Here is a 22,829-nt window from a genome sequence, read left to right as displayed (position 1 = left end):
TTTGCGCCCAGAGTGCTGCGTTGTGCCCTTCTCCTTTGTGCAGCGCAATCCGAAGCGCCTCTCACTCACACGGCTCTCAGTCACCTGATCGGGTCTTTCTCGCAGGCTACAAGTGAAGACAGACACATCGGGGACGCAACTACGCACTTCCTTATCCAATTCCGAGGTGCATGTTGAAGATATGGGGAAGAACGTTCAACAGCAAAAGCACTAGCCTTCATCAATCTACTATCCCCCATAGTACAAAAGTTGACCTATGACCCTTATTTTCTTATTTTCAATGACGGCCTAGGAACAGTGGGGTTAACTGTCTGTTCAGGGGCAGAATGACAGATTTGTACCTTGTCAGCTTGGGGATTTGAACTTGCAACCTTTCGGTTAATAGCCCAAGGCTCTAACCACTAGGCCACCCTGCCGCCCTGGATGCAACAAATCCAAAATTAATACAACCACAATTTTTTTTTTTGTTGATGCAACAGATAAGAACGTTTAGCTTACAATGTTGATAAACCATTAGGATATTTCTTCACCTTATATGTGCAGCAATACATGACAGTAGGCTATAAACACAAATGTTCCATAAGCGGAAAACACCAACATATCAACAAAACCGCAAAAACAATTATACATGTAATGCTTTTATTATAAAGTGTAATTCAATTTAAAAGGTGAAAATTATCTTCGCCAAACTTGAAACTCACACGCTGCTTATGTACAAAGCGGATGTAATGTGTTTCATTTTAAGAAGTTATTTGGCCTATGGGCGTCACATGAAATGTGCGACTGATTCAAACAAGTTGTTTCTTATGTTTCTTATTGTTTCTTATGCTAGGCATCATTCACAAGTGATAATATATGTATAATTCACAAGTGATAGGCTAATATCGTCACCCAGCAGAATATTATTGATTTAATCTCTTATAGGTTAGTAGAGCACTACTTTAGACCAGGATCTATAGGGTAGTGGTGCACTACTTTAGACCAGGATCTATAGGGTGGTAGTGCACTACTTTAGACCAGGATCTACAGGGTAGTAGTGCACTACTTTAGACAAGGATCTATAGGGTAGTAGTGCACTACTTTAGACCAGGGTCTATAGGGTAGTAGTACACTACTTTAGACCAGGGTCTATAGGGTAGTAGGGTACTAAATAATATATGTGTAACATTTGTTTTGGTTTAGTATGGACCATTATCATTCACATTATCAAAACAGGGGCGGGGGGTAAAAGATGTGTCATCTATTAAATAGCGAATGGAGAATGGAGCTTTTCCCCTGGTTTATTTTCATGCCAGCAAGCTAGGTTAGCTACGCCTGTTGTAAATATAAGTAATGTGCTTAATACTAGGAAAGTTGAGAAATAAAACATAGTAGGCCTAGCCAATAGAACGATGATGGGATCCTCCTCTTTTTAGTAGAGGCCATCACTCTGTTTTCTCAAGCAATTGCGTAGCCTACAGTAATGTTGCGCAACATGAGCTCTCATGAAGTGTTTGACTAGATTTTTTTTGATTACATTTGCATTGATGTCAGAGTGATTCGAGAATGACAATAGATTGCTGAGTACCTGGCAGTTAGCATGTTTGGTAGGCTACTAAATGACAAGCTTCAGCATCAGAGCTTGGAGAATTTGACTGCCCTCATGATTCGTGACCGCCGGTGTGGCGGTAATACGGTCACCGCAACAGCAAGACATCATTACTAGTGTGTGTAGCAGGACCTCAGTACCAGTGTGTCACGCCCTGACCATGGAAAGCTTTTCATTCTCTTTGTTGGTTCGGTCTGACTAGGGTGGGTCATCTAGGTGATTTATATTCCTATGTTGGCCTGGTATGGTTCCTAATCAGAGGCAGCTGTTTATCGTTGTCTCTGATTGGGGATCATATTTAGGCAGCCATCTCCCCCTTTGTGTTTTGTGGGATCTTGTTTTTGTGTAGCTGCCTGTGAGCAGCCCAGAACTTCATGTTTCGTTTTTCTTCTGTTTTTGTTAGTGAGTATATTAATTATTAAACATGTCAAATTCTACGCATGCTCCGCCTTGGTCCAATCATTATCGACGAGCGTGACACAGTGTGTGTACAGGAAATCATTGAGGACTCCGTCCTTCTGCCTCCCCCGCTGGCGCAGGGTTTTTCTTTGTGGAGAAGAAGGACAAAACCCGGCGCCCGTGTATTGAATTCTGGGGCCTTAAAAACCACCACCCGCTTCCACTCATCACTTTGGCTTTCGAGCCTCTCTAGAGGGTTACCATCTTCTCCAAGTTGGACCTCCAGAACGCCTACCATCTAGTACGGATACCGGACGAGTGGAAGACCCACTTTAACACGGCTAGCGGTCATTACGAATACCTGGTGAAGCAATTCGGATCAACGCTGCTGCTGTGTTCCCTGGTTAACGACGTTCTCCAATGACACGGTGAACCGGTTCGCGTTCGTCAACCTCGATGACATCCTCCTCTTTTCCTCTTGTCCTCCAGGTATCGACGACAAGCAGACCCCGGCTCCCCGTTATCGTCACGGGCAGAGAGTATGGCTGTCCACTCGGGATCTGCCCCTCCGGGTGGAGTCCTGCAAACCTTCCCCCCTATTTTATTGTCCCTTTCCCCATCTCTAAGATCCTTAGCCCCTCTGCTGTTCATCTTCTGTTGCCCAGCACTCCGTATACATCCCATGTTTCATGTATCAAGGACTAAACCTCTGTCTCACAGCCCTCTGCCTCCTGTTTCCAGGACCACCCCTCTCCCCCGTCTCCTCGAAGGCCATCCGGCATACACAGTGAGACGTCTCCTGAGTGTTTGACCTCGGGGCAGGGGATTCCAGTACCTGGTTGACTGGGAGGGGTATGGTCCAGAGGAGAGGTGCTGTCACACCCTGATCTGTTTCACCTGTTTTGTGCTTGTCTCCACCCACTTCCAGGTGTCGCCCATTTCCCCCACATGTGCATTTATACCTCTCTGTTTGTCTGTTGCCAGTGCGTCTTGTCTCGTCAAACCTACCAGCGTGTTTTTTCTCTCTTGTCCTGTTTTCTAGTTCTTCCGGTTTTGACCATTCTGCCTGCCCCGACCCTGAGCTTGCCTGCCGTTCTGTACCTTTCTGACTCTGCACTGGATTACTGACCTCTGCTGCCCTGACCTGTCTTTAGCCCCCTGGTTGGTCATTAAACATCTGTGATTCAAACTGTCTGCATCTGGGCCATCCTGAGTCATGATAGTCAGTACTCAGACAGTCTCATATAATCTGCCCTCCGTCTATTGAAGGGTTGTAACCTTGTGCCCTCTACCCATTTTATAGTCTCCCATACTCTCCAGTCTCCCCTTCTCTCCAGTCTCCCCTTCTTTCCAGTCTCTCCAGTCTCCCCTTCTCTCCAGTCTCTCCAGTCTCCCCTTCTCTCCAGTCTCTCCAGTCTCCCTTCTCTCCCCTTCTCTCCAGTCTCCCCTTCTCTCCAGTCTCTCCAGTCTCCCCTTCTCTCCAGTCTCCCTGCTCTCCAGTCTCTCCTTCTCTCCAGTCTCCCCTTCTCTCCCCTTCTCTCCAGTCTCCCCTTCTCTCCCCTTCTCTCCAGTCTCTCCAGTCTCCCATTCTCTCCAGTCTCCCCTTCTCTCCAGTCTCTCCAGTCTCCCCTTCTCTCCAGTCTCCCTTCTCTCCCCTTCTCTCCAGTCTCCCTTCTCTCCAGTCTCCCCTTCTCTCCCCTTCTCTCCAGTCTCTCCAGTCTCCCTTCTCTCCAGTCTCCCCTTCTCTCCCCTTCTCTCCAGTCTCTCCAGTCTCCCCTTCTCTCCGGTCTCCCTTCTCTCCAGTCTCCATTCTCTCCAGTCTCCCCTTCTCTCCGGTCTCCCTTCTCTCCAGTCTCCATTCTCTCCAGTCTCTCCAGTCTCCCTTCTCTCCAGTCTCCCCTTCTCTCCCCTTCTCTCCAGTCTCCCCTTCTCTCCAGTCTCCCCTTCTCTCCAGTCTCCCCTTCTCTCCAGTCTCCCCTTCTCTCCCCTTCTCTCCAGTCTCCCTGCTCTCCAGTCTCCCCTTCTCTCCAGTCTCCCTGCTCTCCAGTCTCCCCTTCTCTCCCCTTCTCTCCAGTCTCCCTGCTCTCCAGTCTCCCCTTCTCTCCAGTCTCCCTTCTCTCCAGTCTCCCCTTCTCTCCAGTCTCCCTGCTCTCCAGTCTCCCCTTCTCTCCAGTCTCCCTGCTCTCCAGTCTCCCCTTCTCTCCAGTCTCCCCTTCTCTCCAGTCTCCCCTTCTCTCCAGTCTCCCCTTCTCTCCCCTTCTCTCCAGTCTCCCTGCTCTCCAGTCTCCCCTTCTCTCCAGTCTCCCTGCTCTCCAGTCTCCCCTTCTCTCCAGTCTCCCCTTCTCTCCAGTCTCCCTGCGAAACACGAAACCCTTCTCTCCAGTCTCCCCTTCTCTCCAGTCTCCCCTTCTCTCCAGTCTCCCTGCTCTCCAGTCTCCCCTTCTCTCCAGTCTCCCTGCTCTCCAGTCTCCCCTCTTCTCTCCAGTCTCCCTGCTCTCCAGTCTCCCCTTCTCTCCAGTCTCCCCTTTCTCTCCCTTCTCTCCAGTCTCCCTGCTCTCCAGTCTCCCCTTCTCTCCAGTCTCCCCTGCTCTCCAGTCTCCCCTTCTCTCCAGTCTCCCCTTCTCTCCAGTCTCCCTGCTCTCCAGTCTCCCCTTCTCTCCAGTCTCCCCTTCTCTCCAGTCTCCCCTTCTCTCCAGTCTCCCCTTCTCTCCAGTCTCCCCTTCTCTCCAGTCTCCCTTCTCTCCCCTTCTCTCCAGTCTCCCTTCTCTCCAGTCTCCCTTCTCTCCAGTCTCCCCTTCTCTCCAGTCTCCCCTTCTCTCCAGTCTCCCTTCTCTCCAGTCTCCCCTTCTCTCCAGTCTCCCCTTCTCTCCAGTCTCCCTTCTCTCCAGTCTCCCCTTCTCTCCAGTCTCTCCAGTCTCCCCTTCTCTCCAGTCTCCCTTCTCTCCAGTCTCCCTGCTCTCCAGTCTCCCTTCTCTCCAGTCTCCCTTCTCTCCAGTCTCCCTTCTCTCCAGTCTCCCCTTCTCTCCAGTCTCCCCTTCTCTCCAGTCTCCCCTTCTCTCCAGTCTCTCCAGTCTCCCCTTCTCTCCAGTCTCTCCAGTCTCCCTTCTCTCCAGTCTCTCCAGTCTCCCCTTCTCTCCAGTCTCCCTTCTCTCCAGTCTCCCTTCTCTCCAGTCTCCCCTTCTCTCCAGTCTCCCCTTCTCTCCAGTCTCCCCTTCTCTCCAGTCTCCCCTTCTCTCCAGTCTCCCCTTCTCTCCAGTCTCTCCAGTCTCCCCTTCTCTCCAGTCTCCCCTTCTCTCCAGTCTCTCCAGTCTCCCTTCTCTCCAGTCTCCCCTTCTCTCCCCTTCTCTCCCCTTCTCTCCAGTCTCCCCTTCTCTCCAGTCTCCCTTCTCTCCAGTCTCCCCTTCTCTCCCCTTCTCTCCAGTCTCTCCAGTCTCCCTTCTCTCCAGTCTCCCCTTCTCTCCCCTTCTCTCCAGTCTCTCCAGTCTCCCCTTCTCTCCGGTCTCCCTTCTCTCCAGTCTCCATTCTCTCCAGTCTCTCCAGTCTCCCCTTCTCTCCGGTCTCCCTTCTCTCCAGTCTCCATTCTCTCCAGTCTCTCCAGTCTCCCCTTCTCTCCAGTCTCCCCTTCTCTCCCCTTCTCTCCAGTCTCCCCTTCTCTCCCCCTCTCTCTCACCTCTTGCTCATGTCTTCTCCTCCTTGTCCCTTGAAGGGGAACCCGGAGTGTTGAGTGGACAGGCTGCAGGGCGAGGCGTTCCCAGACCACCCGAGCGATGCTCTGCGGCTCCGCCTCCTCTCCAGGCCCCTCCTCTTGTCCCCGAAGCTGGCGCGGCGGCGGTCCTTGAGGCCAGAGAGCCCTGTGGGCGGATTGGATTCATCATCGCCATCCTCATGACGTAGAGTCGCCTGAAAAGGGAGAAGAAAGGAGAAAGAATGAAATGAAGGAGGATGATGTGGACATTTTGAAAAAACGTCTTGATCTCTTCTTTACTATATTCTATATATATATGCTATATATATATTCTCCTACTTCTTCAGGTTTATCTAGGACATAAATTTGGTCTAATGAAAAATCAGGATTTTCAGCCAAAATTGTGCCATTGTGTATCCCTGTTTGTGTGTGTGTGTATCCCTGTTTGTGTGTGTGTGTATCCCTGTTTGTGTGTGTGTGTATCCCTGTGTGTATCCCTGTGTGTGTGTGTGTGTGTGTGTGTGTGTGTGTGTGTGTGTGTGTGTGTGTGTGTGTGTGCGTGCGTGCGTGTATCCCTGTGTGTGTGTGTGTGTGTGTGTGTGTGTGTGTGTGTGTGTGTGTGTGTGGTGTCTCACCTCGTAGATATTGAGCTGCTCCATCAGGTCCAGGTCAGTTCCTCTCCTCCCCAGGAACCTCTTACCTACAGCCTCCATCCTCTGGTCCTCCAACCCATCCACCATGTCATAGAAGGAGTCCTGGTCAGGTAACGCTGACAGGGTCTGAGAGGAGGGGAGGAGGAGGGGAGGAGAGAGGGGAGGGAGGAGGGAGGAGGGAGGGGGGGAGGGAGGGGAGGAGAGAGGGAGGGAGGAGGGAGGAGGGAGGGGGAGGGAGGGGGAGGGGGAGGAGGGAGGAGAGAGGGAGGGAGGGAGGGGAGGAGGGGAGGAGGGAGGGGAGGGAGGGGGGGGAGGGAGGGGAGGGGAGGAGAGGGGAGGAGGAGGGGAGGAGGGAGGGAGGGAGGGAGGGGGGGAAGGGAGGGGGAGGGGGAGGGGAGGGGAGGGAGGGGGAGGGGGAGGGGGAAGAAGGGGGGAGGGAGGGGGAGGGAGAGGGGGGAAGGGGAGGGGGGGGAGGGAGGGGAGGAGGGGAGGAGGGAGGGAGAGGAGGGAGGAGGGAGGGGGAAGGGAGGGAGGGGAGGGGGAAGGAGGGGGAGGAAGGGGGAGGGGAGGGAGGGAGGAGAGGAGGGAGGGGGAAGGGAGGGAGGGAGGGGGAGGAGGAGGGGGGAAGGAGGGGGAGGAAGGGGAGGAGGAGGGAGGGGGATGGAGGGGGGAGGGAGGGGAGGAGGAGGGAGAGGGGGAGGGAGAGAGAGGGAGGGAGAGGGGGGAGGGGGGGAGGGAGGGGGAGGGGAGGGAGGGGAGAGGGAGGGAGGGAGAGGGGGGAGGGGGAGGAGGAGGGAGAGGGGAGGGAGGGGGGAGGAAGTGGGAGAGGGGGAGGAGGGAGTGAGATGTGAATTTGTAAATAGAGATGATAGAACGTGTGTTCAATGTCATACGCTATGTGGCGCCAGACCAAGACGTGTACCTTGTTGATGAGGGTCATACCGTAGACCAGCAGCTCTGTGTCCACTCCATCCTTCTCATCTAAGATCTCCATGGCATTAGACCACTGCTTACAACCTGGACAAACACCATTAGTCAATAAGATATCAATCATTCTTTCATTTGACCGTCGAGCCTATTGATCACTTAACCAATCCATGACTCAAACACTCAATAAATCAAGACAGACCAACAGACAGACAGACAGACAGACAGACAGACAGACAGACAGACAGACAGACCAGACAGACAGACAGACAGACAGACAGACAGACAGACAGACAGACAGACAGACAGACAGACAGACAGACAGACAGACAGACAGACAGACAGACAGACAGACAGACAGACAGACAGACAGACAGACAGACAGACAGACCAGACAGACAGACAGACAGACAGACAGACAGACAGACAGACAGACAGACAGACAGACAGACAGACAGACAGACTGAACGTGGTACCTCTCTTGGTGTCTACAGTAGTGACGGCCTCTATGAGTAGAGAGGCGTTGGACTCTGAGTATTCCACAAACACCAGCAACAACTTCAGAGCAGTCTTCACCACCAGGCGGAACTGAAACAGAGTCAGTCAGACAAGTCTATAGCATTTATAAAGGTCATTGGAAGGACTCGACCGCAGATATAAATCCCTAGCCTTCCAATATCAGGGCAGACACTCTAACAACAAGGCCCCCGAGTTTCAAACAATCACCTACCTATTTATCGGTATTTAGTTTGTACAGTAAAACAGATGCTGTAGCTGTTCACCTTTGAGCCAATGAGAGCGTAGAGCCACTGGACGGTTTCAATGTGACAGATGACTCCATTCATCCCATCCACATACAGCATGATCTGTCCCAGAGCTAGAGAGATGGAGGGAAGGAGAGAGGGAGGGAGAGATGGAGGGAAGGAGAGAGGGAGAGAGATGGAGGGAAGGAGAGAGGGAGGGAGAGATGGAGGGAAGGAGAGAGGGAGAGAGATGGAGGGAAGGAGAGAGGGAGGGAGAGATGGAGGGAAGGAGAGAGGGAGGGAGAGAGATGGAGGGAAGTAGAGAGGGAGATAGAGAGATGGAGGGAAGGAGAGAGGGAGGGAGAGATGGAGGGAAGGAGAGAGGGAGGGAGAGATGGAGGGAAGGAGAGAGGGAGGGAGAGATGGAGGGAAGTAGAGAGGGAGATAGAGAGATGGAGGGAAGGAGAGAGGGAGATAGAGAGATGGAGGGAAGGAGAGAGGGAGGGAGAGATGGAGGGAAGGAGAGAGGGAGAGAGATGGAGGGAAGGAGAGAGGGAGAGAGATGGAGGGAAGGAGATAGGGAGAGAGAGAGAGATGGAGGGAAGGAGAGAGAGAGATAGAGAGATGGAGGGAAGGAGAAAGGGAGGGAGAGATGGAGGAAAGTAGAGAGGGAGGGAGAGATGGAGGGAAGGAGAGAGGGAGATAGAGAGATGGAGGGAAGGAGAGAGGGAGAGAGATGGAGGGAAGTAGAGAGGGAGATAGAGAGATGGAGGGAAGGTGAGAGGGAGAGAGATGGAGGGAAGGAGAGAGGGAGATAGAGAGATGGAGGGAAGGGGAGAGGGAGAGAGATGGAGGGAAGGAGAAAGGGAGGGAGAAATGGAGGGAAGTAGAGAGGGAGATAGAGAGATGGAGGGAAGGAGAGAGGGAGAGAGATGGAGGGAAGGTGAGAGAGACAGAGAGAGAGAGAGAGAGATGGAGAGATGGAGGGAAGGAGAAAGGGAGGGAGAAATGGGGGGAAGGAGAGAGGGAGAGAGAGAGATGGAGGGAAGGAGAGAGAGAGAGAGAGATGGAGGGAAGGAGAGGGAGAGAGATGGAGGGAAGGTGAGAGAGAGAGAGAGACAGAGAGAGAGAGAGAGAGATGAAGAGATGGAGGGAAGGAGAAAGGGAGGGAGAAATGGGGGGAAGGAGAGAGGGAGAGAGAGAGATGGAGGGAAGGAGAGAGAGAGAGAGAGAGATGGAGGGAAGGAGAGGGAGAGAGATGGAGGGAAGGTGAGAGAGAGACAGAGAGAGAGAGAGAGATGGAGAGATGGAGGGAAGGAGAGAGAGAGAGGGAAGGAGAGAGATGGAGGGAAGGAGAGAGAGGGAGAGAGAGATATGGAGGGAAGGCGAGAGAGAGAGAGAGAGAGAGAGAGAGAGAGAGAGATGGAGGGAAGGCGAGAGAGAGTTATGGAGAAGAAAGAGAAAACCAAAACAACACAAGTTAACATCTATGTGGGGGGACTGTCTATGTGGGGGACTGTCTATGTGGGGGGACTGTCTATGTGGGGGGACTGTCTATGTGGGGGGACTGTCTATGTGGGAGGACTGTCTATGTGGGGGGACTGTCTATGTGGGGGACTGTCTATGTGGGGGGACTGTCTACGTGGGGGACTGTCTACGTGGGGGGACTGTCTATGTGGGGGACTGTCTATTTGGGGGACTGTCTATGTGGGGGAACTGTCTATGTGGGGGACTGTCTATGTGGGGGACTGTCTATGTGGGGGGACTGTCTATGTGGGGGGACTGTCTATGTGGGGGACTGTCTATGTGGGGGACTGTCTATGTGGGGGACTGTCTACGTGGGGGGACTGTCTACGTGGGGGACTGTCTACGTGGGGGGACTGTCTACGTGGGGGACTGTCTATTTGGGGGACTGTCTATGTGGGGGAACTGTCTATGTGGGGGACTGTCTATGTGGGGGACTGTCTATGTGGGGGGACTGTCTATGTGGGGGGACTGTCTATGTGGGGGACTGTCTATGTGGGGGACTGTCTATGTGGGGGGACTGTCTATGTGGGGGGACTGTCTATGTGGGGGACTGTCTATGTGGGGGACTGTCTATGTGGGGGGACTGTCTATGTGGGGGGACTGTCTATGTGGGGGGACTGTCTATGTGGGGGACTGTCTATGTGGGGGGACTGTCTATGTGGGGGGACTGTCTATGTGGGGGACTGTCTATGTGGGGGGACTGTCTATGTGGGGGACTGTCTATGTGGGGGGACTGTCTATGTGGGGGACTGTCTATGTGGGGGGACTGTCTATGTGGGGGGACTGTCTACGTGGGGGGACTGTCTATGTGGGGGGACTGTCTATGTGGGGGGACTGTCTATGTGGGGGGACTGTCTATGTGGGGGGACTGTCTATGTGGGGGGACTGTCTATGTGGGGGACTGTCTATGTGGGGGGACTGTCTATGTGGGGGGACTGTCTATGTGGGGGACTGTCTATGTGGGGGGACTGTCTATGTGGGGGACTGTCTATGTGGGGGGACTGTCTATGTGGGGGACTGTCTATGTGGGGGGACTGTCTATGTGGGGGGACTGTCTATGTGGGGGGACTGTCTATGTGGGGGGGACTGTCTATGTGGGGGGACTGTCTATGTGGGGGACTGTCTATGTGGGGGACTGTCTATGTGGGGGGACTGTCTATGTGGGGGGACTGTCTATGTGGGGGGACTGTCTATGTGGGGGACTGTCTATGTGGGGGGACTGTCTATGTGGGGGACTGTCTATGTGGGGGGACTGTCTATTTGGGGGACTGTCTATGTGGGGGGACTGTCTATGTGGGGGACTGTCTATGTGGGGGGACTGTCTATGTGGGGGGACTGTCTATGTGGGGGGACTGTCTATGTGGGGGGACTGTCTATGTGGGGGACTGTCTATGTGGGGGGACTGTCTATGTGGGGGACTGTCTATGTGGGGGACTGTCTATGTGGGGGACTGTCTATGTGGGGGACTGTCTATGTGGGGGGACTGTCTATGTGGGGGGTCTGTCTATGTGGGGGGACTGTCTACGTGGGGGACTGTCTATGTGGGGACTGTCTATGTGGGGGACTGTCTACGTGGGGGACTGTCTATGTGGGGGACTGTCGATGTGGGGGACTGTCTATGTGGGGGGACTGTCTATGTGGGGGACTGTCTATGTGGGGGGACTGTCTATGTGCGGGGACTGTCTATGTGGGGGACTGTCTATGTGGGGGACGGTCTATGTAGGGGGACTGTCTATGTGGGGGGACGGTCTATGTAGGGGGACTGTCGATGTGGGGGACTGTCTACGTGGGGGACTGTCTATGTGGGGGACTGTCTACATTGGGGACTGTCTATGTGGGGACTGTCTATGTGGGGACTGTCTAGGGGGACTGTCTATGTGGGGGGACTGTCTATGTGGGGGGACTGTCTATGTGGGGGGACTGTCTATGTGGGGGGACTGTCTATGTGGGGGGACTGTCTATGTGGGGGACTGTCTATGTGGGGGGACTGTCTACGTGGGGGACTGTCTATGTGGGGGACTGTCTATGTGGGGGGACTGTCTATGTGGGGGACTGTCTATGTGGGGGACTGTCTAAGTGGGGGACTGTCTACGTGGGGGACTGTCTATGTGGGGGACTGTCTATGTGGGGGACTGTCTATGTGGGGGACTGTCTACGTGGGGGACTGTCTATGTGGGGGACTGTCTATGTAGGGGGACTGTCGACGTGGGGGACTGTCTACGTGGGGGACTGTCTATGTGGGGGGACGGTCTATGTAGGGGGACTGTCGATGTGGGGGACTGTCTACGTGGGGGACTGTCTATGTGGGGGGACGGTCTATGTAGGGGGACTGTCGATGTGGGGGACTGTCTATGTGGGGGTCTGTCTACGTGGGGGACTGTCTACGTGGGGGTCTGTCTATGTGGGGGTCTGTCTACGTGGGGGACTGTCTATGTGGGGGACTGTCTATGTGGGGGGACTGTCTATATTGGGAACTGTCTACATTGGGGACTGTCTATGTGTGGGTGTGTGCACGTGTAAACGAGCACACAAAGCAAGTGAGTGTGTGTGTGTGTGTGTGTGTGTGTGTGCGTGCGTGTGTGTGTGTGCGTGCGTGTGCGGGAGTGTGTGTGTGTGTGTGTGTGTGTGTGTGTGTGTGTGTGTGCGGGAGTGTGAGTGTGTGTGTAGATAGCATACCTCTAAGGATGTAATTCTGGTAGTTCTGGTCGGCCTCTGCTCCAACCTTGATGAGACAGGTCAGACCCTCTGCCATCACAAACTCATGGACCAGATCCTTATCGTCCTGAAACACAAACACATCTAGAACAGTGTGTTCGTACCAGGTGTCAAACCAGGTGTGTTCGTACCAGGTGTCAAACCAGGTGTGTTCGTACCAGGTGTCAAACCAGGTGTGTTCGTACCATGTGTCAAACCAGGTGGCCGATACATTAATAAATAAATCAAATACAACTTTTCGTTTGTGTTTTGTTGTGTATTTTCAATATGTTGTTCTGCTCGGTGGCCAGTAGGTGGCAGTAATAAGCTGGGTTCATTAAAATGACATCGCTGACTGGTGCTTGAAAACCTTGGTATTTGTATTTTAAAATGTTGTAAAATGTCCTTCTGGAGGCTGTTGTATTGGATCCCAGCTGTGTGTTTGTGTTACTGTGTGTCTGTGTGTGGTGGTGGTGGTGGCATAGTGCCGTAACACGCTTTAAATTTAAATCTCAGCATATCCTGGTACTTCAAGCGATATGGATTTAATCAAGCCGTTACCCTCACGTTACTCACAAGCACGCACGGACACACACACACACACACACACACACACACACACACACACACACACACACACACACACACACACACACACACACACACACACACAAACGCTGCCAGGCCACGTGGAGTTGTCTGCCGTCATGGAAACACACAGCTGCCACGGCGACCAACTGTGGAGTGCACAGATTTTCTACTACTAGTGTGTGTGTGTGTGTGTCTGTTTAACATCAGGTTTTACCTGAAAAATCTGCTTGAGAGAGAAGAGAGCCCTCCTCAAGTCACGTCCATTGGAGTTGTAGAGTTTTTCTGCAGTAAGAGGAGAGAGAGACACAGAGAGAGGTACAGAGATAGAGAGAAAGAGAGGGAGAAAGAGAGAGAGAGAGGGAGAGAGAGAGAGAGAGAGGGACAGAGAGAGAGAGAGAGAGAGAGAGAGAGAGGGAGAAACAGAGAGAGAGAAGGAGAGAGACAGAGTTAATTTTTATTGTTTATTTCACTTTATATATTATCTACCTTACTTGCTTTGGCAATGTTAACACATGTTACCCATGCCAATAAAGCCCCTTGAATTGAATTGAATTGAGAGGGAGGGACAGAGAGATAGAGGGAGAGGGAGAGAGACAGAGAGAGAGAGAGAATCAGAGAGGGAGAGACAGAGAGAGAGAGCAAGAGAGAGAGAGAGAGAGAGAAAACCAAATCATGAGAAAACAAAAATGTAATTATTTCCAATTAATTAATTTAAAAAACCTGAGCAAACTAGAATGCTATTTGGCAATGTATGACCATATTAGAGACACATATTAACCTCAGATTACACAGATCCACAAAGAATTAGAAATCCAATTTGTTTAAACTCCCATATCTACTGGGTGAAATTCCACAGTGTGACATCACAGCAGCAAGATTTGTGACCTGTTGCCACAAGAAAAGTTCAACCAGTGAAGAACAAACACCTTTTGTAAATACAACCCATATTTATGTTTATTTATTTTCCTTGTGTCCTTTAACCATTTGTACATTGTTACAACACTGTATATAGACATAATATGACATTCGTAATGGCTTCTGTGAGTGTAATATTCACGGTTCATTTTTATTGTTTATTTCACTTTTGTATATTATCTACTTCACTTGCTTTGGCAATGTTAACACGTTTCACATGCCAATAAAGCCCCTTAAATTAAATTGATTTGAGAGGGAGAGAGAGAGAGAGAGAGGCAGAGAGAGAAGCGAGAGAGAGAGAGAGAGAGAGGGAGTGGGAGAGAGAGAGAAGCAAGAGACAGAGAGAGACAGATAGAGAGAGACAGAGAGAGAAGCGAGAGAGAGAGAGAGAGAGACAGAGACAGCGAGAGGTAGTTAATTTAGATCCCAGCTGTGTTTATCTCCTCCATCATCACTAACATCCGTTCTCCCTGGAGCCAACAGCCTTTACACACATACCAGAACACACACACTTTCTCTCTCTCACCACACACACATTTGTGATAATTTCAGCTGAGGACTGAAGCAGCACGGCATCGACGGTCGTCCCTGACGACGGCGGGCCGTTTGTGCAGCGTCCTGTGGGTGTCACGTTCGTCATATGAACCGGACCAAGGCCCAGCGTGGTGTGTGTTCATTCTTTATCATATTAAGAATGAACACTGAACAAACTAAACAAAATAACAAAACGACACGTGAAGCAAAACAAATGAGTGCTGACAGGCAACTACACATAGACAAGAACCCACAAACACAAAAGGGAAAATGGCTCCCTAAATAGGATCCCCAATCAGAGACAACGATAAACAGCTGCTGATTGGGAACCATATCAGGCCAACATAAACATACAAAACCCCTAGACCTACAAAACCCTAGACATACAAAACCCCTAGACATACAAAACCCCTAGACATACAAAACCCCTAGACCTACAAAACCCCTAGACATACAAAACCCTAGACATACAAAACCCCTAGACCTACAAAACCCCTAGACATACAAACACCCTAGACAATACAAAATTAGCAAACCCACCATCGTCACACCCTGACCTAACCAAATTATAAAGAAAACAGAGATATCTCAGGTCAGAGCGTGACACAGGTAGAACCAATCACATCTCACCACACTAACACCAGGAGACTAGGTAGAACCAATCCCATCTCAATAATGTGAATGTAATTGCTGACACTCTATCAAGTATTTACTAACTGGGGATGCGTTGGCTTTTGTTATTGCAAAAACTAGGTTTGCAATTTTTGTGGTGGGCGTGTTACGTTCCCCAGTGTGTGTTGTCGTTTGTGTGTTTGCATGTGTTTATTTCAGGAAATGGCTTCCTGAAATCCCTCAAGCAGCTGATTGGTCGACTCCATGGCTAATTGGAGAGCTGACCCCGCCCCCTCGTCAAGACACAGCTGTCTCCAGTTACACATTTACATTACATTTAAGTCATTTAGCAGACGCTCTTATCCAGAGCGACTTACAAATTGGTGAATTCACCTTCTGACATCCAGTGGAACAGCCAAGATAGGAGAGGGGGGGGCTTTGAGATTTACTTTCTTTGCTTTGGTTCCGTCCAGCCCCTTTTCCCCATATTACCGTGTGAAGGAATAAAGTCCTGGTAAACGGTACCACATTCTGCCTGTTGTCATTCTTTCTTGCACCTACAGTCCAGACCTTTTTCACTTCACGGAGAGTTTAGTTGTAGCAGGGTGTTGCGTTCCCTCTTCATAGAGGCGTGCGTAACACCCCCAGAGACTAGGTAGAACCAATCACATCTCAATAACCCCCAGAGACCAGGTAGAACCAATCACATCTCACTAACCCCCAGAGACCAGGTAGAACCAATCCCATCTCAATAACCCCCAGAGACCAGGTAGAACCAATCACATCTCACTAACCCCCAGAGACTATTTAGAACCAATCACATCTCACTAACCCCCAGAGACCAGGTAGAACCAATCACATCTCACTAACCCCCAGAGACCAGGTAGAACCAATCACATCTCACTAACCCCCAGAGACTAGGCAGAACCAATCACATCTCACTAAACCCCAGAGACCAGGCAGAACCAATCACATCTCACTAACCCCCAGAGACCAGGTAGAACCAATCACATCTCACTAACCCCCAGAGACTAGGTAGAACCAATCACATCTCACTAACCCCCAGAGACCAGGTAGAACCAATCACATCTCACTAACCCCCAGAGACTAGGTAGAACCAATCACATCTCACTAACCCCCAGAGACCAGGTAGAACCAATCACATCTCACTAACCCCCAGAGACCAGGTAGAACCAATCACATCTCACTAACCCCCAGAGACCAGGTAGAAACAATCACATCTCACTAACCCCCAGAGACTAGGTAGAACCAATCACATCTCACTAACCCCCAGAGACTATTTAGAACCAATCACATCTCACTAACCCCCAGAGACCAGGTAGAACCAATCACATCTCAATAACCCCCAGAGACCAGGTAGAACCAATCACATCTCACTAACCCCCAGAGACCAGGTAGAACCAATCACATCTCACTAACCCCCAGAGACTAGGTAGAACCAATCACATCTCACTAACCCCCAGAGACTATTTAGAACCAATCACATCTCAATAACCCCCAGAGACCAGGTAGAACCAATCACATCTCACTAACCCCCAGAGACCAGGTAGAACCAATCACATCTCACTAACCCCCAGAGACCAGGTAGAACCAATCACATCTCACTAACCCCCAGAGACCAGGTAGAACCAATCACATCTCAATAACCCCCAGAGACCAGGTAGAACCAATCACATCTCAATAACCCCCAGAGACCAGGTAGAACCAATCACACTTCACTAACCCCCAGAGACCAGTGAGAACCAATAGAGACAGGCACCTTCCTCTGAACTGGTTCCTATTGGAGCAATCAGCCATGAATAGCTCACATCAACACACACCTCCTCTGTCCATCACATAGAGAGACAAATATACACACATTGTGTGTGTGCAGGCCTGCGCACCCACAAACAGACACACACACACACACACACACACACACACACACACACACACACACACACACACACACACACACACACACACACACACACACACACACACACACACACACACACTAACACACACACACACACACACTAACACACACACACACACACACACACACACACACACACACACACACACACACACACACACACACACACACACACACACACACACACACACACACACACACACACACACACACACACACACACACACACACACAGTGCTGGTCATAGTGATTAGTGCAGTATTGGAATGTTAATGGGGAACTGGCAGGGTTTCAGAGCAGAGTTATTCAGGTCACGACATGGAAAGCTCTCTGTCACAGATTAGGGACCGCACGCTCCTATTGTATCAACTCCTGCATTCACCATATGATCTGTACTGTACATTTGGTATTTTTTAACCTTTTATTTCACCTTTTATTTAAAACCAGTTGAGGCCAGTTGAGAACAAGTTCTCATTTACAACTGTGACCTGGCCAGGATAAAGCAGGACATGTCCTATTGTATCAAGCCCTGTGTTCCCAAATGACCTGTGCTGTATCTGTGTGCATGGAGCCCTGTGTTCCCAAATGACCTGTGCTGTATGTGTGTGCATGGCAGTGGGTGGTAGGACTAGCTATGTGTTAGGACTAGCTATGTGCAAGGACTAGCTATGTGCTAGGACTAGCTATGTGTTAGGACTAGCTATGTGTTAGGACTAGCTATGTGGTAGTACTAGCTATGTGTTAGGACTAGCTATGTGTTAGGACTAGCTATGTGTTAGGACTAGCTATGAGTTAGGACTAGCGATGTGTTAGGACTAGCTATGTGTTAGGACTAGCTATGTGCTAGGACTAGCTATGAGTTAGGACTAGCTATGTGTTAGGACTAGCTATGTGGTAGGACTAGCTATGTGTTAGGACTAGCTATGTGTTAGGACTAGCTATGAGTTAGGACTAGCTATGTGTTAGGACTAGCTATGTATTAGGACTAGCTATGTGTTAGGACTAGCTATGTGTTAGGACTAGCTATGTGGTAGGACTAGCTATGTGTTAGGACTAGCTATGTGCTAGGACTAGCTATGTGGTAGGACTAGCTATGTGTTAGGACTAGCTATGTGTTAGGACTAGCTATGTGGTAGTACTAGCTATGTGTTAGGACTAGCTATGTGTTAGGACTAGCTATGTGTTAGGACTAGCTATGTGGTAGGACTAGCTATGTGTTAGGACTAGCTATGTGGTAGTACTAGCTATGTGTTAGGACTAGCTATGTGTTAGGACTAGCTATGTGGTAGGACTAGCTATGTGTTAGGACTAGCTATGTGGTAGTACTAGCTATGTGGTAGGACTAGCTATGTGTTAGGACTAGCTATGTGTTAGGACTAGCTATGTGGTAGGACTAGCTATGTGGTAGTACTAGCTATGTGGTAGGACTAGCTATGTGTTAGGACTAGCTATGTGGTAGGACTAGCTATGTGGTAGGACTAGCTATGTGGTAGTACTAGCTATGTGGTAGGACTAGCTATGTGTTAGGACTAGCTATGTGTTAGGACTAGCTATGTGGTAGTACTAGCTATGTGTTAGGACTAGCTATGTGTTAGGACTAGCTATGTGTTAGGACTAGCTATGTGTTAGGACTAGCTATGTGTTAGGACTAGCTATGTGGTAGGACTAGCTAAGTGGTAGGACTAAAAGTATCAAGAAAAGTAGATGTGTCCAAGAGAGGGAGAAGGGAAGAAGGGAGGAGAAAGAAGAGAAGAAGAGAGAGGAAAAAGAAGATAGAAAGAAGAGAAGGAGAGGAGAAAGAAGAGAAGAAGAGAGAGAGGAGAAACAAGAGAAGAAGAGAGAGGAGAAAGAAGAGAAGAAGAGAGAGGAGAAAGAAGAGAAGTGAGAGGGGAAAGAAGAGAAGAAGAGAGAGGAGAAAGAGAGAAGAAGAGAGAGGAGAAAGAGAGAAGAAGAAAGAGGAGAAAGAAGAGAAGGAGAGAGAGGAGAAAGAGATAAGAAGAAAGAGGAGAAAGAGAGAAGAAGAAAGAGGAGAAAGAAGAGAAGGAGAGAGTTTTCTACACATCACCAAGATGGGGGCCTTTAAAATGTTCTCTAAAATTCAGCCACGCCAACCACACCTATTGCCACGCCAACCACACCTATTGCCAAGCCAACCACACCTATTGCCACGCCAACCACACCTATTGCCACGCCAACCACACCTATTGCCACGCCAACCACACCTATTGCCACGCCAACCACACCTATTGCCACGCCAACCACACCTATTGCCACGCCAACCACACCAATTGCCACGCCGACTGTGCCCATTGCCACGCCAACCACACCTATTGCCACGCCAACCACACCTATTGCCACGCCAACCACACCTATTGCCACGCCAACCACACCAATTGCCACGCCGACTGTGCCCATTGCCACGCCAACCGCGGCCATTGCCACGCCAACCACACCTAATGCCACGCCAACCACACCTAATGCCACGCCAACCACACCTAATGCCACGCCAACCACACCTATTGCCACGCCAACCACACCCATTGCCACGCCGACTGTGCCCTTTGCCACGCCAACCGCGGCCATTGCCATGCCAACCGTGCCTATTGCCGAGCCAACCTACGCCAACCACACCCATTGCCACGCCAACCATTTACACTCATTTTTGATCCAGAAAAAACCCTGAGGGGAATCTCCCTCCCTTACAACACAGCTATGTCACATATATGCCATGTCACAATGTTGTCAACAGTAAAGTATGTGGGATTAAGGTTTCCTAACTTGGACTGTTATTAAATGATGGATCTATGGAACTGACTGGGACTGTTATTAAATGGTGGATCTACGGGACTGACTGGGACTGTTATTAAATGGTGGATCTATGGGACTGACTGGGACTGTTATTAAATGGTGGATCTATGGGACTGACTGGGACTGTTATTAAATGGTGGATCTATGGAACGGACTGGGACTGTTATTAAATGGTGGATCTATGGGACTGACTGGGACTGTTAATAAATGGTGGATCTATGGGACTGACTGGGACTGTTATTAAATGGTGGATCTATGGGACTGACTGGGACTGTTATTAAATGGTGGATCTATGGGACTGACTGGGACTGTTATTAAATGGTGGATCTATGGGACTGACTGGGACTGTTAATAAATGGTGGATCTATGGGACTGACTGGGACTGTTACTAAATGGTGGATCTATGGGACTGTTATTAAATGGTGGATCTATGGGACTGTTATTAAATGGTGGATCTATGGGACTGACTGGGACTGTTATTAAATGGTGGATCTATGGGACTGACTGGGACTGTTATTAAATGATGGATCTATGGAACTGACTGGGACTGTTATTAAATGGTGGATCTATGGGACTGACTGGGACTGTTACTAAATGGTGGATCTATGGGACTGTTATTAAATGGTGGATCTATGGGACTGTTAATAAATGGTGGATCTATGGGACTGACTGGGACTGTTATTAAATGGTGGATCTATGGGACTGTTATTAAATGGTGGATCTATGGGACTGTTATTAAATGGTGGATCTATGGGACTGACTGGGACTGTTATTAAATGGTGGATCTACGGGACTGACTGGGACTGTTACTAAATGGTGGATTTATGGGACTGTTATTAAATGGTGGATCTATGGGACTGTTATTAAATGGTGGATCTATGGGACTGACTGGGACTGTTACTAAATGATGGATCTATGGAACTGACTGGGACTGTTATTAAATGGTGGATCTACGGGACTGACTGGGACTGTTACTAAATGGTGGATCTATGGGACTGTTATTAAATGGTGGATCTATGGGACTGTTATTAAATGATGGATCTATGGAACTGACTGGGACTGTTATTAAATGGTGGATCTATGGGACTGTTATTAAATGGTGGATCTATGGGACTGTTATTAAATGGTGGATCTATGGAACTGACTGGGACTGTTATTAAATGGTGGATCTATGGGACTGACTGGGACTGTTATTAAATGGTGGATCTATGGGACTGTTATTAAATGGTGGATCTATGGGACTGTTATTAAATGGTGGATCTATGGGACTGTTACTAAATGGTGGATCTATGGGACTGACTGGGACTGTTATTAAATGGTGGATCTATGGGACTGTTATTAAATGGTGGATCTATGGGACTGACTGGGACTGTTATTAAATGGTGGATCTATGGGACTGACTGGGACTGTTATTAAATGGTGGATCTATGGGACTGACTGGGACTGTTATTAAATGGTGGATCTATGGAACGGACTGGTGCTCCAGCTGAGGTCCTTCTGATACACAATTCAGTGGTCTCAGCTGTTTCTGTTACCTAAAAGTAACACATCTACAACTTCTGAGATTAGATACATGCCTTAGCTGCACACACACACACACACACACACACACACACACACACACACGCACGCACACACACGCACACACACACACACACACACACACACACACACACACACACACACACACACACACACACACACACACACACACACACACACACACACACACACACACACACTGCATGTGGTCAAGGTTACCTTCCCATGGGGTTTAATCAATCAACAAAATCAATCGTCACCGTTCACCAGTCAGAACCGTGTCATAATCAATGCATTCACCCGATCCAGTCACCGTGTTTAAGAACTGGCCAGTAGAATGGCGACAGTGATGACAACGGAAAACCAAACAACCGCTCATCAGCGACAGTCATTTTAAAACACACAACATTGCTGTCTCTCTACTGGTTGATCAGAGCCACAGGGGACAACACATCATTGTGTAATGCATGAATGGATCTTTGGTAAGTAACCTACTTCCTGTTCCTGTGTATATATATATATATATATATATATATTAGATGAACAGCCTGGACATCAAATTCCACTGATGTCTGTCTGTCTGTCTGTCTGTCTGTCTGTCTGTCTGTCTGTCTGTCTGTCTGTCTGTCTGTCTGTCTGTCTGTCTGTCTGTCTGTCTGTCTGTCTGTCTGTCTGTCTGTCTGTCTGTCTGTCTGTCTGTCTGTCTGTAAACAATAAAAATTAACATTACACATACAGAAGTTTCAAAACAATAAATACATTACAAATGTCATATTATACAAATAGTTAAAGTGCCTTGCGAAAGTATTCGGCCCCCTTGAACTTTGCGACCTTTTGCCACATTTCACCCCCCCCTCTCTATCTCTCCCTTCACCCCCTCTCTATCTCTCCCTTCACCCCCCTCTCTATCTCTCCCTTCACACCCCCTCTCTATCTCTCCCTTCACCCTCCCTCTCTATCTCTCCCTTCACCCTCCCTCTCTATCTCTCCCTTCACCCCCTCTCTATCTCTCCCTTCACACCCCCTCTCTATCTCTCCCTTCACCCTCCCTCTCTATCTCTCCCTTCACCCTCCCTCTATATCTCTCCCTTCACTCCCTCTCTATCTCTCCCTTCACACCACCCTCTATCTCTCCCTTCACCCCCTCTCTAACTCTCCCTTCACCCCCTCTCTATCTCTCCCTTCACACCCCCCCTCTATCTCTCCCTTCACACCCCCTCTCTATCTCTCCCTTCACCCCCTCTCTACCTCTCCCTTCACCCCCTCTCTATATCTCCCTTCACACCCCCTCTCTATCTCTCCCTTCACCCCCCTCTCTATCTCTCCCTTCACCCACCTCTCTATCTCTCCCTTCACACCCCCTCTCTATCTCTCCCTTCACCCCCCTCTATCTCTCCCTTCACCCTCCCTCTCTATCTCTCCCTTCACCCCCTCTCTATCTCTCCCTTCACCCCCTCTCTATCTCTCCCTTTACCCCCTCTCTATCTCTCCCTTTACCCCCTCTCTATCACTCCCTTCACCCTCCCTCTCTATCTCTCCCTTCACCCCCTCTCTATCTCTCCCTTCACCCCCCCCCTCTCTACCTCTCCCTTCACACCCCCTCTCTATCTCTCCCTTCACACCCCCTCTCTATCTCCCCCTTCACACCCCCCTCTCTATCTCTCCCTTCACC

General features: G+C 49.9%; 1 protein-coding gene across 1 annotated transcript in view; it reads right to left on the bottom strand.

Moving 5' to 3' along the window:
- The window catches only part of LOC135551646 (FH1/FH2 domain-containing protein 3-like), a 187,084-nt gene that overhangs the window by 82,036 nt on the left and 82,219 nt on the right, over nucleotides 1-22,829 (bottom strand). Inside the window, exons 4-10 of the mRNA XM_064982828.1 lie at nucleotides 13,022-13,089; nucleotides 12,199-12,304; nucleotides 8,035-8,129; nucleotides 7,729-7,840; nucleotides 7,248-7,342; nucleotides 6,308-6,451; nucleotides 5,658-5,887 (exon numbers count right to left, since the gene is read on the bottom strand). Of these exons, the coding sequence (XP_064838900.1) occupies nucleotides 5,658-5,887; nucleotides 6,308-6,451; nucleotides 7,248-7,342; nucleotides 7,729-7,840; nucleotides 8,035-8,129; nucleotides 12,199-12,304; nucleotides 13,022-13,089 (850 nt within the window). The remainder of the gene's footprint in view (nucleotides 1-5,657; nucleotides 5,888-6,307; nucleotides 6,452-7,247; nucleotides 7,343-7,728; nucleotides 7,841-8,034; nucleotides 8,130-12,198; nucleotides 12,305-13,021; nucleotides 13,090-22,829) is intronic.

Source organism: Oncorhynchus masou, chromosome 13 (genome assembly GCF_036934945.1).
Source record: "Oncorhynchus masou masou isolate Uvic2021 chromosome 13, UVic_Omas_1.1, whole genome shotgun sequence".
In the NCBI taxonomy this organism is placed as follows: Eukaryota; Metazoa; Chordata; class Actinopteri; order Salmoniformes; family Salmonidae; genus Oncorhynchus; species Oncorhynchus masou.
This window is presented reverse-complemented; position numbering and strand designations above follow the sequence as displayed.